General features: G+C 51.6%; 1 protein-coding gene across 5 annotated transcripts in view; it reads right to left on the minus strand.

Moving 5' to 3' along the window:
- SPIRE2 (spire type actin nucleation factor 2) overlaps nt 1–7,338 on the minus strand; it is a 37,587-nt gene extending 30,249 nt beyond the window's left edge. For 4 of the 5 annotated variants that reach the window (XM_027618755.2, XM_027618753.2, XM_027618754.2 and 1 more), the window contains exon 1: nt 6,935–7,338. In XM_027618755.2, coding sequence (XP_027474556.2) covers nt 6,935–7,205 — 271 coding nt within the window. In that variant the 5' untranslated portion in view covers nt 7,206–7,338. The remainder of the gene's footprint in view (nt 1–6,934) is intronic. The other variant, XM_027618756.2, reaches the window with a different exon arrangement.
- Nucleotides 7,339–20,541: the final 13,203 nt, after the last annotated feature.

A 20,541-nucleotide genomic window follows, 5' to 3' on the forward strand; every position in this document is an offset into this window, starting at 1 on the left:
GCATGTTTGTTTAAACGGCCACGTCCCAGGACCATACCGACCACGGTCACGATGCTTCCTTTGTGGGAGCCACTCAAGTACTTCCAACCACACAGGTCAGCCCCTGGTGCCCAGTTAAAAAGACAGCAGACAGAGAACCTCTTCTTTGTGAAGACCTCAGTGGTGGGGGCTGGCTGGGGGTGACCAGAGACGCCGGGGCTGCATCCCTCATGAGCCAGTCTCGAGGGTACACAGGGATCCCAAGGACACCTTCTCCACCGTTGCAGCCTCCCCTCAAAGGCACAGGGCAGAACCTGCAAACAGCCAGGTGGGCATCCGGCCGAAGCGCCCATACAGGTTAAGCTTACCCTGGTCATCGGTGACAGCCAACGCGTCACCGGCACTCACAGACATCCGGATAGAGAACACGGCTGTGAGGTAATCTCTGCTCAGAGGTGAGAGGAAATCGGGAATGCTATCTACAAACACCCGGCTCACACAGTCACACCCACACCCTCCCCCACACGCAGAGGCTGGAACCTCACCATGCCCGCTTGCCTCTGCCCCACCCAGGGCCAAGGGAGTGTGTGGGTGTTTCCGTGCATGATGTTTTACATCATCGAGAAATGTGCATGGGGACCCTGGCCAAGCGCACTCTGCAGGGCTCACTCCTGTTCCTCACGCGGCAGCCTAGAATTCTGAGACGTGAATTCTGCATTCCCGTGAATCTGGAGAAGCTGCTTCCTAAGGTGCGGGTCTGGCTGAGGCGCATATAGGAGGGGATGACTGCTGCACTTCCGTGGCCCCAAGAGCTCCCCCGTGCCAGGTAGGTCCCAAGGCTTAACATAGCCTAGGGGGTAGGTGCTTTTATCCTCCCATCTCACAGAGAATAGTCACAAGTCACTTCCCAAGGCCAGGGTGAGGGTGGGGACAGGGCTGGAGCCCAGCTGATCCACACTTGCAGCCCTGCCCCCACCTCTGCACCGGATGCGGGATGCTTGCTTTGGGAACCTCAGTTTTCTCATCTGTGCAATGGGGATCCTAACAGTGTCGCAAGGCATAAGTAAGAGTGGGCCCAGCCCTGCCCGGCACATTCCTGCAAGAGCCCAAAAAGGTCAGCTGCTGTCTCCCTGGATTGTAAAGTCCCTGGGTGGCTTGGCTTCATCTCCGCACTACGTCTTGACTGGGTGACCCTCACAAGGTGCAACAAAAAGCAAAAAGAGCCCCAGAACGCCAAGGATCCCCACGTGACAGCAAGGATGGGTAGCACCAGCAGTGCCGGTGAGGAGTCAAGAAGCCAGAATAAAAACCACATGGGCGGGACCTGATGGAAAGAAAATGTTTCAACCAGAAATATTCTGTGAGGAGGCCTGCCAGGAGGGAAATATTCTCCACTCCAGAAGCAGGATTTCATCTTTCCAACCAGCTCTCACTTCTGCCCAGCCTGTCAGGGGACACCATCCCTGCAGGATCACCTGCGTGGAGAGCCATTTAAAAAAACACAGGCAAGCTACAAACAGTCCCCAGTCACTCAGAAGGGGACCTCCCCATGAGGCCCACCAAGTCCAGATGAACCCCTGGAGCCCAAAGGACTACCAGGGCCTCCGAGAGCTCCAGTGGCCCAGAGCCATTCTGGTGGCCATGGACCCCACCTCAGCTCCTGGGAGAAGGCACGCTGGGCCAGGAGACCTGAAAGAACATCTCCAGCGGGGGACAGGCAGCCCATGTGCACGTGTGGGGTACCGCAGAGAGACCACCAGAGGCAGGGGCACCGTGCACGTGCACATGTGTGTGCGCACGCGTGTGTGCAGGTGTATACGTGTGCATCGACGTGCATCTGCGTGCGTGTGTACTGTGTGTGCATCCGTGTGTTGTGTGTCTGTAGGTCTGTGTGGGCATCCATGTGCCTGTGTGTGCAGGTGTATATGTGTGCATCGACGTGCATCTGTGTGCGTGTGTACTGTGTGTGCCGGTGTGTGTGCATCCGTGTGTTGTGTCTCTGTAGGTCTGTACGGGCATCCGTGTGTCTGTGTGCCTGTGTGTGCAGGTGTATACGTGTGCATCGACGTGCATCTGTGTGTGTGTGTACTGTGTGTGCATCCGTGTGTTGTGTGTCTGTAGGTCTGTGCAGGCATCCATGTGTCTGTGTGTGTGTGCCAGTGTGTGTGCACCCGTGTGTTGTGTGTCTGTAGGTCTGTGCGGGCATCCATGTGCCTGTGTGTGCAGGTGTATATGTGTGCATCGACGTGCATCTGCGTGCGTGTGTATTGTGTGTGCATCCGTGTGTTGTGTGTCTGTAGGTCTGTGCAGGCATCCGTGTGTCTGTGTGTGTGTGTACTGTGTGTGCCAGTGTGTGTGCACCCGTGTGTTGTGTGTCTGTAGGTCTGTGTGGGCATCCATGTGCCTGTGTGTGCAGGTGTATATGTGTGCATCGACGTGCATCTGCGTGCGTGTGTATTGTGTGTGCATCCGTGTGTTGTGTGTCTGTAGGTCTGTGCAGGCATCCGTGTGTCTGTGTGTGTGTGTACTGTGTGTGCCAGTGTGTGTGCACCCGTGTGTTGTGTGTCTGTAGGTCTGTGCGGGCATCCGTGTGCCTGTGTGTGCAGGTGTATACATGTGCATTGACGTGCATCCGTGTGCATGTGTACTGTGTGTGCCGGTGTGTGTGCACCCATGTGTTGTGTGTCTGTAGGTCTGTGCGGGCATCCATGTGTCTGTGTGCGTGTGTACTATGTGTGCTGGTGTGTGTGCACCCATGTGTTGTGTGTCTGTAGGTCTGTGCAGGCATCCGTGTCTGTGTGTGTGTGTACTGTGTGTGCCAGTGTGTGTGCACCCGTGTGTTGTGTGTCTGTAGGTCTGTGCGGGCATCCATGTGCCTGTGTGTGCAGGTGTATACATGTGCATTGACGTGCATCCGTGTGCATGTGTACTGTGTGTGCCGGTGTGTGTGCACCCGTGTGTTGTGTGTCTGTAGGTCTGTGCGGGCATCCATGTGTATTGTGCGGGTCTGTGCACCTGTATGTGTCGGTGTCTGTGACTGTGTGTGCGTGTGTCTGTGCACACACACACACACCTCCGGGGCCCAGGGCTCTGTGCTCCCACTAGTCCCCACCCATCCCCGGGCATGTGCTCCCATCACTGCAGTCTAGGAAGGAGGAACGGGCCACTGGTGAGATGCCAAAGCCCGGCCTGAGCATTGCTGTTTCTCTAGCTACTGAGCTGAGGTGAGAAAGAATTCTGGGCCCCATGGAGCTCATGACACTGGATGCCACCCTCCAATACAGGATGGACTATTAATCATTTCTGTGTCTGAAACTCAGGGCTGAAAATGAGTGGAGTCTGTGCAGCGGTGGGCCGCTTAAAGAGCCTTACCCTGCGGACAGGTGCCAGGGCTTTGGGGGCAGCTGGCCTCTGAACTCCAGGCAGAGGAAGGAGCAGGAAGGGGCTGGAGGGACAGGGGGAGCCTGGTCAGCAGATCACATGAGGCACCCAAGCTGAGGAGCAGGGCCTGTGAAAAGTTGTAGCATGAAAACTTACAAAGAAAAAAATCAGAAAAGTAGAGCAGTGTGTGAATTAGCATAAGCAGAATGGGAAAGGTGGGAGGTGATGAGCTCACCCCATCTCAGACACATCTTTGTCAACACTCATGCCTAGACTTTGCCTGTCCACGGGGATTTTCTTGAAATGCTTCATCAGCAGTCGTAGGCCAGAAAGGCAGGTGGTCTTTCCATCAAGGGTACAGCCAAACGCTGCATTGGGGAGCAGTCATTCTCCTGGGGTGAACCGCCCAGGAGGGCATCAAGGGGACAAATGCCACTGAAAGCATCCCAAGGTCACTGGATCACTGACCCAGCTGCGTTCAGGGAATTAGCTTCGCCTCAGGGAACAGCTGAGCACAGGCATTCACTGTGATGTCCAACTGAGTTTCTCTCCTAATTAAAAAATAAAAAAAGTAACCCTGTCCCCATCAAGAGGTTTTAATAACAGCCTCTTAAAAATAACTTCACATTTTAACACATTTTCTCCACTTAAAAAAAAGGGGGGCTTCCAGCAACTACAAAGTCTTCAGACTAAAGGTTAGGACTTTTTCCCCACTTAGCTGGAAAAGGGGAGAGGTACCACACCTTGTATGCTAGGATATTAATCATCCCCCCAAAGGTGGCTTAGTTTTGTTGATTTCTTTAAAGTATTTTAAACATTTATTTAAAGCTAGATTTACCAAAACTTTGTACTGAGGGCCCACGTGAGGCAATTTTAATGATCCAGATTTCCCGATTGCTATTCACAGCAAGAAATAAACACATATCTTTCGTGAATTCACCACTCGTTTAAGTCCCAGAGAAATGCTGGGTTAGCCACAGCTGAGGGACTAAAGTTTCAGCTGACTCATGAAAGCTCGACAGCATAAGCTCAGCGTAATCTATTTTTCTCAGTCTTTATTTATTTTTTTAAGTAGGCTCCACGCCCTGCATGGAACCCAAACGAGGAGCTTGAACTCAGGACCCTGATCTGAGCTGAGATCAAGAGTCACTTCACCCATTGAGCCACCCAGGCACCCTATTTTTCTTTTTCTTTTTTTTAAAGATTTTATTTATTTATTTGAGAGAGTGAGAATGGAGAGAGAGAGAGCACATGAGAGGGGGGAGGGTCAGAGGGAGAAGCAGACACCCTGCCGAGCAGGGAGCACGATGCGGGACTCGATCCCGGGACTCCAGGATTATGACCTGAGCCGAAGGTAGTCGCTCAACCAACTGAGCCACCCAGGCACCCAGCGCCCTATTTTTCTTAAAAGAGGCAGCAAGTCATAAACCTCTTCCGCCTTTATGAGACATGTTTATGAATAGAAACCAAAGATCGTATTCAATGGAAAATGGAATTGGGCTCCCTTGTGTCCTGGACTAGTAAGTCCCCTAGAGTGGCCACGTGTGAGCTTTAAACCCCAGCCTGGATTTCCAACTGGGCTGTGGGCGTACAGGCAGGAGAAGGAGGAAATAGGAGTCCAATCCCTGGAGACTGGAGAGAACCTGTTGACCACCAACATGAAGGATAGCCGTCAAGGTGCATTTTGGAGAGTACCAATAAGGTGTGACTCCCCCACAGTTAGAGTGATGCAGGGGCCCTTAGTTCTAACCAGCTATCACTCTGTGCCTCAGTTTTCCCATCTTTAAAATCAGAGGGTCTGACCAAGCAGGCCCCTACAGTCCTGTCCCACTCTGTGGTGCAAGGAGCCAGGTCCTGGGTCATCCTGTTATCTCCAGGGTTAGGGATGGACACAGGGAGGAGAAAAGCTCTATGTGAACATGCAGCGTCTAGGCCCCCCCAGGGGAAATACTCTCAGCCCCACCTGTGAAGATCTTGCACACAGCAATCAAGAGTATGAGGCTGGGGGTGCCTGGGGGGCTCAGTCGTTAAGCGTCTGCCTTCGGCTCAGGTCATGATCCCAGGGTCTTGGGATCGAGCCCCGCATCGGGCTCCCTGCTCGGCGGGAAGCCTGCTTCTCCCTCTCCCTCTCCCCCTGCTTGTGTTCCCGCTCTCGCTGTGTCTCTCTCTGTCAAATAAATAAAATCTTAAAAAAAAAAAAAAAAGTATGAGGCTGAATCCAAATCCTCTTTCTGTGTGACTCTGGGCAAGCCTGAGCCTCAGCTTAACCGAGTATAAAATGGGAATGATACCATTTAAGTACCAACTCTTATTACTTTCACCTGTCAAATATGTTGGTGCTTTTTGCGTGAAATACAGAAACGTGCAAATGTCTCGTAGCAGAGTTGTAGACAGAGAAAGGAGCTGATCACAGGGGTGAGAAGGGCTCTGCGGAGAAATACAGTGATGGTCCCTGGCGGGTTCAGCAGACCCTCCCCGTCACCACGGCAGCTGTGGCTTCCGTCCTGCTCCCCCTGTCCTCCCTGAAGCCGGCCCAAGGAGGACCTCTGCAAACCCACGGCTCTCAGGGCCGGAGAAGGCCCAGCTCTCCTGCCAGCACACATAGCCGGCCTTTGTGTTTCCCCACAGGGTATCAGCTTTTGGGTTAGTATCACCAAATGCTCCAGACTAGCACTCCAGCTCTCCGGGAAAGAAAACACTTTTTTTTTTTCCTAAGAAAGAGGATAAAAATCACTTAAACTCACTATTTTGAGTAGACTTCAGTATCTTTCAAGGGATTAACTGTTCATTCTTGATGATTAAGAGCAGAAAAACCAAGCAGGCAATCCCCTAAATTTTACACATTCTCCTTACTATTACCAGGCAACTGGTGAATTTGCAGGGATTCCAAGGGAGACACAGCCCCCTCCTCCCACCCTCATTCCCACGAAAAAAAGCTTCAAGAGGACACTTGTTCCTTTCCAGCCAAAGGCATCCGCAGTTACCAGTGCACCAAGCATTTCTCACCATGAATCACAAAAGACTGAGGGCTACACACCCCCAAAGCAGAAGGAACTAGCCCCAGGTGGGGAGAACTGGGGATAGGAGACAGAGAATTGGGTCTACTGAAGGTACTCAGCCATCAAAAACCAAAATCCTTCTCCCCAGAGGAAAACATGCCCAACTGCAGGCAGCCGACTGACAGCAGCCGGCCGAGACGACGTGGAGAGACGGATTGTCAGGGTTAGAAGGGTTCAGGAAGGGGAGGAGGCATCCCAGGCCGGGTGAGAAAAAGGAGGAGAAGCATGGGACCTCCCGGTCCAGCAGAGCCAGGGTGTGGAACGGTTGCCGTTCCAGGAAGGGAAGAGGGTGCAGCATAGGGGCTCCGGGTCCAGCGGAGGGAGGGTGCCGAAGCAGAGGACCGGGGAGGAGAGGAAGGAGTGGAGGGAGAGGAGGGAAGAGGAAGGAGAGGAAGGGAGAGGAGGAGCGGGAAGGACTGGAAGGACGGGAGGGTCGCAACCGCCCCCACCCCCACCCCCACCCCCGCCGCGGCCCGCGCGCCCGGCCACACCCCCGCGCGCCCGCAGGCCCTCACCCGCGGCGCCCGGCTCCCGCCGCGCGCTGACCGAGCCGTCCCGGCGCAGGAGGATGTCCGCCGTGTCCCGGATGCGCCGCCCGCCGCCCGGCGCGCCCCGCAGCCCGCGGCAGCCCTGGAAGCACACGGCCCACGCCTGCTCCTCGTTGATGGGCTGCTCGTACGCCTTCAGCACCTCCTCCAGGGACAGCTCCCACGGCTCGGGCCGCCCCGCGCCCCCGGCCCGCTCCCCCGCGGCCGCGTCGCTGCTGGAGCTGCCGGCCCGGGCCATGGCCGCCCCATTATCGCCTCCTGCGCGCCCGGCCGGTTTCCATAACAGCCGCGCCGGGGCGGCCGACGCACCCGCCGAGCGCGGGGGGCGGGTCCCGCGCCGCCGGCCGCTGCTTTGTCATCCTCGGGCGGCCCCGCCCCGCGGAGCGGCCGCAGGTGAGGGTGGGGCTGGCGAGGGGGTGACGGAGGGACGGAGCGACTGGGGGACGGGGGGACGGGGGGAGGGTGCCGGGGCGCAGAGCCGGGTGCTAGGGGGCGGGGAGGCGGCTGGTGGGGGAAGCTGGGAGGCCGCGGGGCGGGCCAAGGGCCAGGGCCAGGCGGAGTGGGAGAGGTGTGGGTTAGTGGGGAAAAGAAGGCAGGGGCGGGGGGCTGCGCAGAGCCAGGTGGGTGGGGGGCCCAGGGCCGGAGAGGAGGGTTGGGGGGAGGCTGGGGGAGCGCAGAGCCGGGACCAAATGGAGGCGCGCTCCCGAGGCTCTCTTACGCATTTGTAAGCCGACATCCAGCCGAAGACACTGCAGTCATTGGGGGACCTCAGGCACTTTTGATGCTGGAATGCGGGAGGGAGTCAAGAGGCCTGTGAACCCACCCCCCACCCCCCACACATCTGACTTTGGTTCGGAGGAGCAGATACCTGCAGTGGCCTCTGTGGGAGACCGGCTGGCAAGGTGACCTCAAGAGGTCACTTACTATAGGGTAACGTGAGCCAGGGAACCCTGCGCTATGAACACTTGATAAAGGAGACCCATGTCTGACTTAAATGCTCGAGTGTCTCCAGGAAAAACAAGCAGCGGCGTAATTCACCTATGTTCATGCAACGCCCCTTTGAATGTGCCTTCATTCCAGGCCAGCTCACTCACGGGAGGGGCGGCAATCAGGCACACGGGGAACTTTATTCTGGCAAATCCCAAGACCTTTTGAGCCATAGCTGTATCCGGTGAGGATAGCAGAGCCAGAATGCAACCGGAAAGTAAATGTCAGTGAGGCGGTTGGTCCCAAGCCTGGGTCCCTGGGAAGGGGGGAAGGCTCCACGGAGGGACATTCTGTGACTGGTTTAAGGACGTTCCCTAGTGATTCTGAACAGCGGAGTATAGAAACCACAACAAGGTGACAACTTCGCCTTGGGGAGGGGGATGAGGACTGGGTGTAGGCTGTCACCTGGGCCCCTAATGTCAGATCATACCATCTGGATTGTTATCCTCAAACAGAAAGGAGTTTGATAGAGATGAACTGTGCCAAAAGTCTTTACGTTCAGTGGCTGGGCAACTATCAGTTCTCCAAGTTTATACAGCCAAAAAAAAAATACAGCATTTGGTGCTTTGTGGAAGGAAAACGGAGACTGGGGGTGGGGGAGATATGCTATGTTCTGAATAAATTGTGCAAAGAACTTAGGGCTCAGGTTAATCTTCTGTCAGGTCTTTACTCCTTACCCCCCCACCCCCGCCCCATGGTTATCAATTGAGGTAAGTGAGAAATTTCAAATTTCAAAGTCTGCCTTAGGACAACAGACTGTGCGGAGTCTTATTTATGGAGAAACAATCCCATCGACACAGGGGTTTAGGGAAGTCCCTGACTCAGTCACACAGTGCCAGGTGTATGTGATCTGGGAACTGTCCCCCCCCAGCACAGTGAGGTTGTTCCTGATGGACCCACACAAGGGATGGTTTCTGCTTTCAGAGTCCAGGAGAATAAGGACTTCCATTCACAACACCTCTGGTCATGTAGGTCTTCAGAAATTAGGGTCATTCCTGCCACTGTAGGCTGGTTCGCCCCTCCCCTCCTGGGTGGCGGGAGCATCCTGAGGACCATCACCATAATTGGAAGCTGGTTAGGTTGTAGCAAGAAGCTTGAACCTTCCCTAGTCTTCAAAGGATCTCAAGTTCCCTAATTGACCCCATGGTTGTAGGATCTCATTTGATGAGGGGGCCTATGGAGTGATGCCTCACACCGGGCTGACCAGTGCCCTTGAGTTCACCTGTGTAAGAGTACCATTCCTTTTCTGATCTGGCCTTGATCATTTCTTCGGGGACCCCTGTGCACCTTCCAAGACATCAGCCAGCAAAATTCAGAACACAGAGGTTTTACTGAAAATTATAAAAGTTAGGTTCTACGGATTTCATTTTTGTTCCTTTTTCTTTTTTAAAGTAATTTATTTTTAAATTATAAGATTTACAATGCTTTGATTATGCAAAATAGAATAAGGGAAATTAAACCAAATCGATACACCAAAAGAGTACTTATCTCTTGACATCTGAAGCTTTGTCCCCTTAGCCATGACCAAAATGGGGAAGCAAAAGCATCGGTCAGCTCTCTAGATGTTCATAGAAACTGTATCTTTTATCCTCCTAGGTCATTTACCCACCCATCCTCGCAGAAAGTGTCGGATGAGGGCACCTGGGTGGCTCAGTTGGTTGAGTGACTGCCTTCAGCTCGGGTCGTGGTCCCGCGTCGGGCTCCCTGCTCAGCGGGGGGTCTGCTTCTCCCTCTAACCCTCTTCCCTCTCGTGCTCTCTCTCTCTCATTCTCTCTCTCTCAAATAAACAAATAAAATCTTAAAAAAAAAAGTGTCAGATGAGACATAGCAATAGGCCTACGGTGAGGAAGAAGCCTGACATGGCCTAAGGGTGGTGGTAGCAGTGAGCAGGATTCCAAGCTGGTAGACCAGGAGCCGACGAGCTGCTTTGAAGCCAAGAATCAGAAATGAGGCATGAATCCCCTAGAAGAGAAACCTGATCAACTTTTCCCAGGGCTCTAGGCAGCAGCAACTAGGTGCAACTGGCTTCTGACCTGGTTAGTGGGAAGTCTAGGTCCAGCGACAAGTTCTAGCTGTTAGTCACAAGTCAAAGTCGAGACAACCGTTTCCTTCCTGTGGAAGAGTACCAAGCTCAACCCATACTTTTGATTAAAAAGTCTAGTGAGGGGGCTCCTGGGTGGCTCAGTGGTTAAGCATCTGCCTTCAGGCTTCCTGCTCTGCGGGAAGCCTGCTTCTCCCTCTCCCACTCCCCCTGCTTGTGTTCCCTCTCTCGCTGTGTCTCTCTCTGTCAAATAAATGAATAAAATCTTAAAAAAAAATCCTTTTTAATTGCTTCACAGTGTTGTCTGGGCGATGCCTTTGGTGATGCAACCAAGCCCTACCGCTGAGCAGATACGTCCCTCCCCAATGGTTTCCCTTGCACCTTTGAGGGCTGCAGACTTGTCTTCAAGGCCTTGGATAAAACTCCACATAGCAAAATTGCTGGGTTAAGACCACACATACACTATTATTTGCCTTTTATATTTTGGCCATATATGGTCTTTACCCAGTGAAAATTCAGGTGTGCTGTGTCCCAGACCCAGCGGCTTCACTGTTGAGCCCCTGACTCAGCGGCTTGCAAGCTCCCTTAGGACATCCTGGGATTCTAGGATACAGAATATTAAGACTATGTTTATTGGACAGATTCAAGGGTCAAGGTTTGATAACATCCCTTTTTATTGCTTTACTCAGGAAACTCTTCACAAGAACTGGCCTTTCTCTCTTCCCTCTCTTTTTTCACGCTGAGCACATGGTGCTAAGGAACATGGTGGGTGCCGCTACACTTTAGTGGCACAGTCTGCTCAGTGCTGGGCACCAGCAGCTTTACCCCCATAGGGTTAAATGATAGCCCCAAATGGTAGCCCCCAGAAAGATATGTCCATGTCCTGACCTGGGATCTGTGAATGTGACCAACCTTATTTGGAAATAGGGTCTTTGCAGATGCAATTAGGTAAGGATGTTGAGATGAGCTGGTCCTGGATTATCTAGATGGGCCCTAATCCAGCGAAAGTTGTCCCTTCATTCACCGCTCTACTCCTATCAGTTAGAACACTGTCTAGCACATAGAAATGGATCCATATAAACATTTGTTCAATTGAATTTTTAAAAGAAAAATCTGTCATTCAATTTTACCCTAATAAGAGAAATGGAAGTTAAGCCACTCTTCACCCATCGCAGATTCAAAAGTTTAATCATATGCTGTGAGCTTAGGAAAATAGACACCCTTCAACATTACCAGTGGGAAAGTAAAGTGGTCCAGCTTCTATGAGGGTTGCTTTAATATTACTTATCAAAATACTGAATTTATATGTCCTTCAAACTAGTAAGTCTGTTTCCTAGAATTTATACTGAGTACATATAAAATCTTAAGTGTCAGCTCCACAGTGTCTGAGGTATTTGGGACGGCGGCAGTTAAGGCAACGAAATCCCCGCATCATGGAGTCTATGCTATGTCTGAGGTTATTCAGTCGAGACTGGAAACAACCTACATGTCTACCAGGTAGGGAGATTATGGTGCCCCCACAAAGGGATATGCATTGTACAGAAGGATGCAAAACCTCCACACACTGATATAATCCCCCCACACACAGTGAGGAGTGACAAAGCAGAACACAGGACAGGTGTCCGACAAGCCTCTGTCTGTGTGAAAAGGAGATGTGTATGTTTGTAATAGGCATCCAGAATTTCTGGAAGGACCAGTACAAGACCAGTCACAGTGACTGTCTCTGGGGTCAGTGTGTAGTGGAAGATTTCTCAACTGATACCTCTTTGTACCTTTGAACATCAAACCAGTCAAATTGGTCAACACTAATTTGCACAGTTATTTCTATATTTTTACAAAGCTCAGGCCCCATGCAGGCCTTTGAGGCTCATCCCAACATCAAGATTAGTTGTCAGCCGTGATGTAAAACGTCCTTTACTCCAGGCTGTGAGGGAGACGTGGTACAAGAGAGAGGATCATACAGCAGTTAGTGTCTGAGTAATACATTTGCAAAGTCCTGGACTCATGTTGAACCGTCCTGCATTACCTGTTCAACCATAAATCAGTTCAAACTTTGTAAATGACCTCAAATGTCTCCAATGGGAAGCAAACAGTGTCCTCAGGCATGTCTTCAACTCCTGATCTCCTCTCCCTGTCCTGTGCCACACAGAACAGCCCCGTCTGCTGCCCTCTCCACTTTCCATAACCTCCTAGGGTTCTCTCTCAGTATCTTGGCCGAGCTCTGGAACTTTGGTGTCCCATCCTGTGCTCTGGATTTCCTCCTGCTGCTCTCTCCCTTTGTTCAGGCTCAGCTATATTTAGCCTTTGTGTCTTGAAGGAATGCCCAGTCCCAGGGCCCTTCCTTGGAACTGTCCTGAGCTCCCTTTCAGAGATCAAGCACAGCCTGGCTCTATCTGTCACCCCTTGGGATTCATGGCCTTCATCATTATCCCAAAATAAACCTAACGTACAAAACCATGCCCTCTTGAGTTTCAGCTTTTCCTCCCAGACCCCTGAGCCCTGACTGGCTGCAAGGAGCATAACAAAGAGAGCATTCAGGGGCCTCTGAATCGTGGCAACAGGAGGCCTGGTTGCTCACTGCCCTCAGTGTGCATGGGTCCCTTGAGAGAAGCCAACCTGCTTTCTAATCTGAAGTGGAATGAGTAAGGCGGGGGCAGAGAAAACCTCTGCATTCCATCACCACAGGTGAAGTGGTTCTGCTTGTGCCTAGGGGAATAGATGGGCCTCTGATCTCAAATTGTCTTTGTTCTTAAACCCAATTGCCCACGTACCTGACTTGCTCTGAACTTTATCTCAAAACACTGAGAGTGCTCTTATGATGTCATCCTGGACCGCAGAGCTCTGTATTGCTCTCCTGGAATAATGTAACTGTAGTCCACGGTACACCTGTGAATCCAGCCCTGACTCATGTTTTTGATCCCTAGGAGCCTAAAATTAGGGCCCTCTAGCTTCTGTGTCTGCAAAGATGCTCGGAAGTATCATTCCTAGGGCTTTTTATTTTTTTATTTTTTAAAGATTTTATTTATTTATTTGACAGCGAGAGAGAGACAGCAAAGAGAGGGAACACAAGCAGGGGGAGTGGGAGACGGAGAGGCAGGCTTCCCGCGGAGCAGGGAGTCCGATGTGGGGCTCGATCCCAGGACCCTGGGACCATGACCTGAGCCGAAGGCAGACGCTTAACGATTGAGCCACCCAGGCGTCCCTTCTAGAGCTTTTTAATCTATGGCCAACTGCAGTTATGAGCCACCCACCCCTCCGATTGCATCTGCCACAGTATGGGCATGATCTATATATGGTTTCCTCAAAGCATCAAACACAGACCATGGGAAAAAACAACATAACCAGTGGGGCTCCCGGCTCACATCATGCACCTGGTAGCTCTTACCCACCTATAGATACCGTGTTTCCTTGTGTGTTGTTTCCACTAAGAAGGGTTGGGGAGGGACCTGGGTGGGTTTTGCAAGGGTCCTTCTCAGGCAGAAGGCATCAATGCCCAGGGCTCACTAAATATGTGTGAACAATTAGCCTACACCATAAGATGAATATTTAGGGAGCATCTTTGCTAATGTGACAAATTTATGAAGTAATTCTCCAATTCCAAGCACTGGCGTTAGTCAATGTACACAACATTTCTGTCCTGTCCCCAAGCACAGCAGCCTACAGTGACTGATGATGTCCCTTCCCCAGGATTCCAAATCTCCCGGAAATGAAGTATAAAGAATGTGTTTTTAGGAGTAAGCTGCAGGTGATCTCATAACTATAGAAATGACCTTCATCCAAAGCTTTCCAAGTTGAGTTAATGCTTGATCCCAATCATTTCTTTTTTTTTCTTTTTTAAGATTTTATTTATTTATTTGACAGAGAGAGACACAGAGAGAGAGGCAACACAAGCAGGGGGAGTGGGAGAGGGAGAAGCAGGCTTCCCGCTGAGCAGGGAGCCCGATGCGGGGCTCGATCCCACGACCCTGGGACCATGACCTGAGCCGAAGGCAGACGCTTAATGACTGAGGCACCCAGGAGGCCCAGTTAAAAAGGATTTAAGAGGGGGTGACAGCTCTATTACCAGAGATGTCCATGAGTTATCGTGGACAGAAAACACAGGGTATAAAGCAGCAATTTAAAAAAAAAGTATTTGCTGGAGTGCCTGGGTGGCTCGGTCGGTTAAGTGTCTGACTCTTGGTTTCGGCTCGGGTCATGATCTCAGGATCACGATCTCAGGGTCGTAGGATCCGGCCCCAAGTTGGTCTCTGTGCTTGACGGGGAGTCTACTTCTCTCTCTCTCTCCCTCTCCCCTCCCCACGCGTTTCTCCCTCTCTCTCTCTCAAATAAATAAATAAATCTTAAAAAAAAAAAACTATCTGCAAAGCAGAAAACTTTCTTGAAAGATATGCAGTAGGGGCCCCTGGGTGGCTCAGTTGGTTAAGCATCTGCCTTCGGCCCAGGTCGTGGTCCCAGGATCCTGGGATGGAATCCCACATCAGGCTCCCTGCTCAGCGGGAAGCATGCTTCTCCCTCTCCCTCTGCTCTCTCTCTCTGACAAATTAATAAATAAAATCTTAAAAGAAAAGAAAAGACAGATGTGCAGTAAAACATTAATGGTTGTCCCAGGGTGTGACTGTGGGCAAGTCAGTGTTTCTCTGCCCCTTCAATGTCATTTGTCAATTACTTTTGTAATTGTTGGGGAGCCTCCTTTCTGTGTCTGAAACAAAGAAGATCTCACATCTCCTTCCTGTGCTGTGTCTGAGAAGCAGTGAGTGGAGGTCTGCTCTGGAGGTTGCAATGTTAGGGGTCTGGATTTACGTTGAGAAGGGGGAAGGGTTCAACCTTCTGGGTTGCAGTGAGTGAGGGTGACTCCCAGTCCCTCTTCCCCTTTTCCTGGGCATCGTTTCTTTCTTTTTTTTTTTTTTTTAAGATTTTATTTATTTATTTGACAGCGAGAGAGAGACAGCGAGAGAGGGAACACAAGCAGGGGGAGTGGGAAAGAGAGAAGCAGGCTTCCCGCTGAGCAGGGAGCCCGATGCGGGGCTCGATCCCAGGACCCTGAGATCATGACCTGAGCCGAAAGCAGTCGCTTAACCAACTGAGCCACCCAGGCACCCCTCCTGGGCATCACTTCTGATACTGGAGCCTGCAGAGTCCCCATCCTCCACGCAGAGGCCTGACGCAATATTCAGTATTAGTTGAGTGTTTTCTTCTGCTGAATCAGCTCCCTTCCCTGTTTTGGGTTTTTCTGCTAAATTCTGTGTCTTTGCAGTACAAAGTGGTCCCTTGGCTACCAGCAACAACAGTCCCACCTTCTGGGCAAAGTGAAAAGTTCAAGTCAGGCTGGGGCCCCTTTTCCCTCTCACAAACAGCTGTTTTGATAGGAAGGGAGGGAGAAGTTCTCTCTCTCCTGGCTCAGTTGCCACACGGTTTAGCTTTATTCAGGACGAGGCAACCACCTTGGCTACTTCTAGCCATTTGTGAACTCTCTGCCTCCTCCCCTAGACAGACAGCCCGGAGCATCTGTCTGTTGGTTAGTTGGATTCCGTGAACCCAGCATTTTCACAGCACGGCATCACTCAGAATCCCATCCCCCTTCGCCGCGGATGGTAACCTTCGTGGGAGGAGTTTGGTAGGCTGGGATGGTGCGTGTGGTATGTCTGTGTGTACGTGTACACATGGGACGCGTGCGTGTGTGCACACATGCCAAGCTTCGTGGTGTGGCTTTCTCTCGTTGAGATGCGTGGAATTCCCCCAGAGGTTTTTGGCACAGACTTTCCTCGCTCCTGCCTGCTCTCTTCCCATCTTCTGTTTCATCAGCTGAACTCCAGGAATTTGGAGGCTTCTGAATGTGGTTGTAGGGATCCGTCCACCTCATTCCTTAGAGACCGATCCCTCCGGGAAGTGCATGTGGAAACACGTATGTCACTCTTTGCCAGGTGCTGGACTGTGGAGACGAGGAAGCACCCCGACCCAGCCTTGCTCTCGGGGAAGGAGCATTTTGGGCAAAAGGGGGTCCCCTTACTTGCACATCCCCTCGGCAGTTCTCAGCCAGTCCTCGGCTCCAGATCGAGTAGTCGAGGCCACTCTGGTCTGTGGACACCACACTCTGGACTTTGGCACACACACCTGAATGTGCAGACAACAGCAGAATGTAGAGCATCTATCAGGCCAGTTTTATAAATGGGGAAACGGAGCCGGAAGCTCTTCTTCGGTCTCTTTTCATTCTTGAAGGGTCTGGGTGCTTCCAGGAGAGGTTCTTGTGAATTCTGCTCCCTCCTCAGCTCGAACACCTCCGTGTTCTGGATTCAGACTCCATCACAGCACCAAACACCTCTGGCCAGTTTTTTCTGCAACACGACAACCCTGAAGATAGAAATGCAGACTCCTGTCATCACAGGAAACTGGAGGTGAGCATGAGCACCCTAGCCTGGCTTTACCTACACAGCTACAAGCACACAAAACCCAGGTCGGGCAAGACACAAGCCAAGAGACGGCGGCAGGCCTCGCGGCCCGGGCTTTGCATACGCCCAGGGGTTCTGAGTGCAGCACGCAGCCTACAGCCTGCTAGGTGCTTGCTGCTTCCACGAAAGCTCTTTTATTACTTCAGCTGCTTAGAGAAACTCTTTTAGTGATTTCCAAGATTATGGACCTGTTGTGTCTACACTCTAGAATTTGTCAAGCATTAGGAAAACGTGAATAAGTCTGATTGTATTGCTAATTAAGATAACCAGGGGGCGCCTGGGTGGCTCAGTTGGTTGGGCGGCTGCCTTCCACTCAGGTCATGATCCCAGAGTCCTGGGATCGAGCCCCACGTCGGGCTCCCTGCCAAGCAGGGAGCCTGCTTCTCCCTCTCCCTCTGCCTGCCTCTCTGCCTACTTGTGCTCTCTCTCTCTCTGTCAAATAAATAAATTAAAAAAAAAATCTTAAAAAAAAAAAGATAATCAGGGCTCCATCCCTGTCAGCAGCTTGGGGAAATGAAGAGAGAAAAGCTTTTCTCGGACTAACTCATGGCCAAGTAGAAATGGTGTTCCCCCAACTTCATAACCTCCCCCCTTCAAATAATCCAAAAGGTGCTTAAAACAAGCGGCTCTTGGTGTGGTCTAGAGTCTCTGTCAGAGGCAGTCAGCACAGCCCATGGGCAGGTGGACAGGCCAAAGTGGGCTTCACTTTGAGGCGAAGAAGGTGCACTTGCCGGAGACAGGATGGCTCTCACAGAGGGCAGACCCCTCTGGTGTCCCTGAGGCTGCTGGGGTGCGGCCTCTCCTGCCATTAGGGCTTCGAGGAGCATCCCCAAGGCACTTGCCTGTATGGATTCTTGTGCTGTAAAAGCCTTTCAGTGGTATCCCATCCGGGGCTGGACATGGGGTTCTGGGTCTGTAAGAGACTCAGTCTTTTTTTATTATTATTTCTTTATTTGACAGAGAAAGAGAGAGGAGGGGGAGTGGCAGAGGGAGAAGCAGGCTCCCCGCTGAGCAGGGTGCCCAAGGCGGGACTCGATCCCAGGACCCTGGGACCATGACCTGAGCTGAAGGCAGACGCTTAACGACTGAGCCACCCAGGCGCCCCAAGAGATTCAGTCTTGCTCTCAGTATTTTCCTGGTACCTCGGACAATGTTAAGGAAATATTCATCTTCACATTCTGTCTTCTATTCTTGGTCATTTCGATACAGAAATTGCCATGAAAAGGGGCAGAGTCCCCATTTACTGAACCGAAGTGCAAGGAAGAGGTGAGAAGTGCAGGCATTGAGGACGCAAGGTGGTTGCAGGAGGGAGGGAGCCAGTCTAGTTTGGGTTCTCTTTCTCCCAGTGCCTTGCCTCTGGGAGGGGGGAAGGTGAGCAGGAGAAATCATTTGGAATGCAAACCCAGGAGGCTCTTCCCCTCAATGTTCCCGTTTCTCCCATTGAAGAGCTTGGGATCAGACAGACTTGAGTTCTTCTCCTGTCTTTGCTGTATATCAGCTATGTGTCCTCGGGCAAATCCTGTAACCCGTGCTTTGTTTCCCAGGATCCTGGGAAACAAAGTTGTGGGAGTTGTGGGAACTCCTGGAATGATACTGACGGCCCCTGCTATGAGAGATCACGTGTAAAGGGCTTTATCAGTTATCTATTGCTCTGTAACACACCATCACAAGACCCTAGTGGCTTGAAGCACAACCGTTTGCTTGGCGCATAGCTCTGCGGGTCCACGGCAGCTCCTCTGCTCTCGCCAGTCCCACTCCTACCGCTACACGAGGGTGGCCTCATTCCCAGGTTCTGGTGGTGGATAGGCTGCCCGTCAGGGGCTGGGACTGTTGGCTGGGTGCCCACCTTTCTGCCACGTAGCCTCATGCTCAGGCGGGCTGGCTCAGGTATGTTCCTTGGGGAACTCAGAATTGCAAGCTCTGAAGCACAAGCTCCTTTCAAGGTTCTGTTTGTATCACGTTACTCACGCCCCATGGGCTGGCCCAAAGCGAAGGGATAGAGAAATAGCGTCCACCTCTTGATGGTGAGGGAGAATTTGTGGCCATTTCTTGCAACCCACAGGACGAGCAGAGGTTGCCCGGTTTGTATCACCCTTCGTGGAGTCTCGTGGGCATTTACGGCAAGTTGAGCAACGCCAGATCCAGGCTGGGCCTGGCAGCAGATATGCAGGGTGGTCAGAGTCTGCACCCAAGTCTGAAAGTGTGCAGTTCCCAGTGGTCGGGAAGACAATCCAAGACTTGACAGTGGGGCGCTCTTTGAGGTCCTCCTGCATCATAGAGATCTTCATGCCTGGCAGGATGATATTGTGTGAAAACCTGGATGTTGAGACTCAGCTCTTCTAACCATTTGTGAGACGATACATATTGGTCTCTGCCCCCTGGTCCTGGCACAGAGCTCCTGAAACTCTTATAAATTCCTAAGTGATAAGAACACTAGGAGCACCTTTTGTTCTGATGAGGTGACTCTGGGTGGGCCCTTGGGTGGCTCTGCTGGTCACCAGAAAGACTAAGAAATTATTAGAAACTTGGCATTTTCAGCTCTGCCCCATCCTCCTGAGAGGGAAGAGTGGCTGGAAATGGAGCTAATGATCAATCAGGCCTTTGTCATGAAGCCTCTGTAAAATCCCGAAAATACAGTATTCAGTTTCCAGTTTGGGGAACACAACACCTGGGTGATGTGCCCCAATTCCATGAGGACAGATGGCCTGTGCTTGGGACTCCCCTGTATATCCCTTCATCAGGCTACTAATCTGTATCCTTTATCACAGCCTTTAATAATCTGGTAAATGTGTTTCCTTGACTTCTGTGAGCCACTCTGGCAAATTAATCAAACCTGAGGGGGGAGTTGTGGGAACTCCTGATTTGTTGACAGAAGTTGTGGGTGATCTGGCATCTGAAGTGGGAGACAGAGTGGTGAGACTGAGCCCTTCTGACACTGTGTCCCCATAAATAGCATCTGAAGTGAATTGAAATGTAGGACCCCCAGCTGGTGTCACAGAGAATCGCTTGGGGGAAAGTTCCCTACACATCTGGGGACCAGAAGTGTCAGAAGTAGAGGAGATACTCAGGAGGAAGATTCACATACGAGGGAAGAACTGGGTTTTCCTACTCAGGATAACTGAGTTGATTTTTCTAATTCACCCTTCTTCCGAAGATAGGGCACAGAATACCTTCAATGCATTTTTCCCTTGTTTGTTCTTTCATGGTATGCATAAACATGATATATGGTAAAGTTTGTGGAAACAAATCTAGAACGGCTCTTTCAAGGTGATAAGAAAGCCTTGCGTCATTATTTGATTGGCTGCCTACAATTCATTCTCAACAGGAAGGAGTCAGCATTAGTCTACTCTCCCTACCCCTGTGGTTCAGGGTGAAAACCCTATGGCCCTCTGTCCACTGCTGGTTCCCCAGCCCCATGCTGTGTGCAAATCAGGCTCGGAGGCCTCAATCCTAACCTTAAGCTGCCATAGTCGTAATAAAATAAAATGTTTTGTAATCTTTATGAGATGGTCACAAGGGGAGGCACAGAGAGGCTCAGGAAAAACAAAGTTTATTACATCCAGTCTCAGACGCAGGAGTCAGGGCAGACTGTGAAAGGACCACCAAGGTGGCCAGGACACAGAAGATAGGAGTGAGAGGAAGCTTTGAGGTTTGAAGAATTTTGGCAGACTTTGGGCTACAGGGGTGGTCCTTAGCTGCCTGACACCTGGCCATGGGAAGGTTAAGAAGAATACTGCCTCCTGGGATTGGGGCCGGGGGGAGAAGGTCTGGCTCCGGCTTGGACGTTTGCTTAGGCATGCTCCTGTGGGCCCTTCGCCGTCCCTAAGAACGAACTGGCCGGCGCCGGGCGGGGGGCGACCTCGCCCCAGCCAGAAAGGCTTTTTAAGATGTGAAAACATCGTAACGTGCAGAAAGTAGGTTATGTAAATGATCGATTCTATGTGTGAATACGTGTATTTACCCAGTGGAATACGACACAGTTATGAAAACTACAGCCAAGGACGACAGAGACGAATCTTACAGGACCGAGGGAAAGACACCACAAAAGAACGCCGGATGCCCCACCCAGAGGACCCGCTTTCTTTGGAGTTTTAACACCC

Source organism: Zalophus californianus, chromosome 17, assembly GCF_009762305.2.
Source record: "Zalophus californianus isolate mZalCal1 chromosome 17, mZalCal1.pri.v2, whole genome shotgun sequence".
NCBI classification, from domain to species: Eukaryota; Metazoa; Chordata; class Mammalia; order Carnivora; family Otariidae; genus Zalophus; species Zalophus californianus.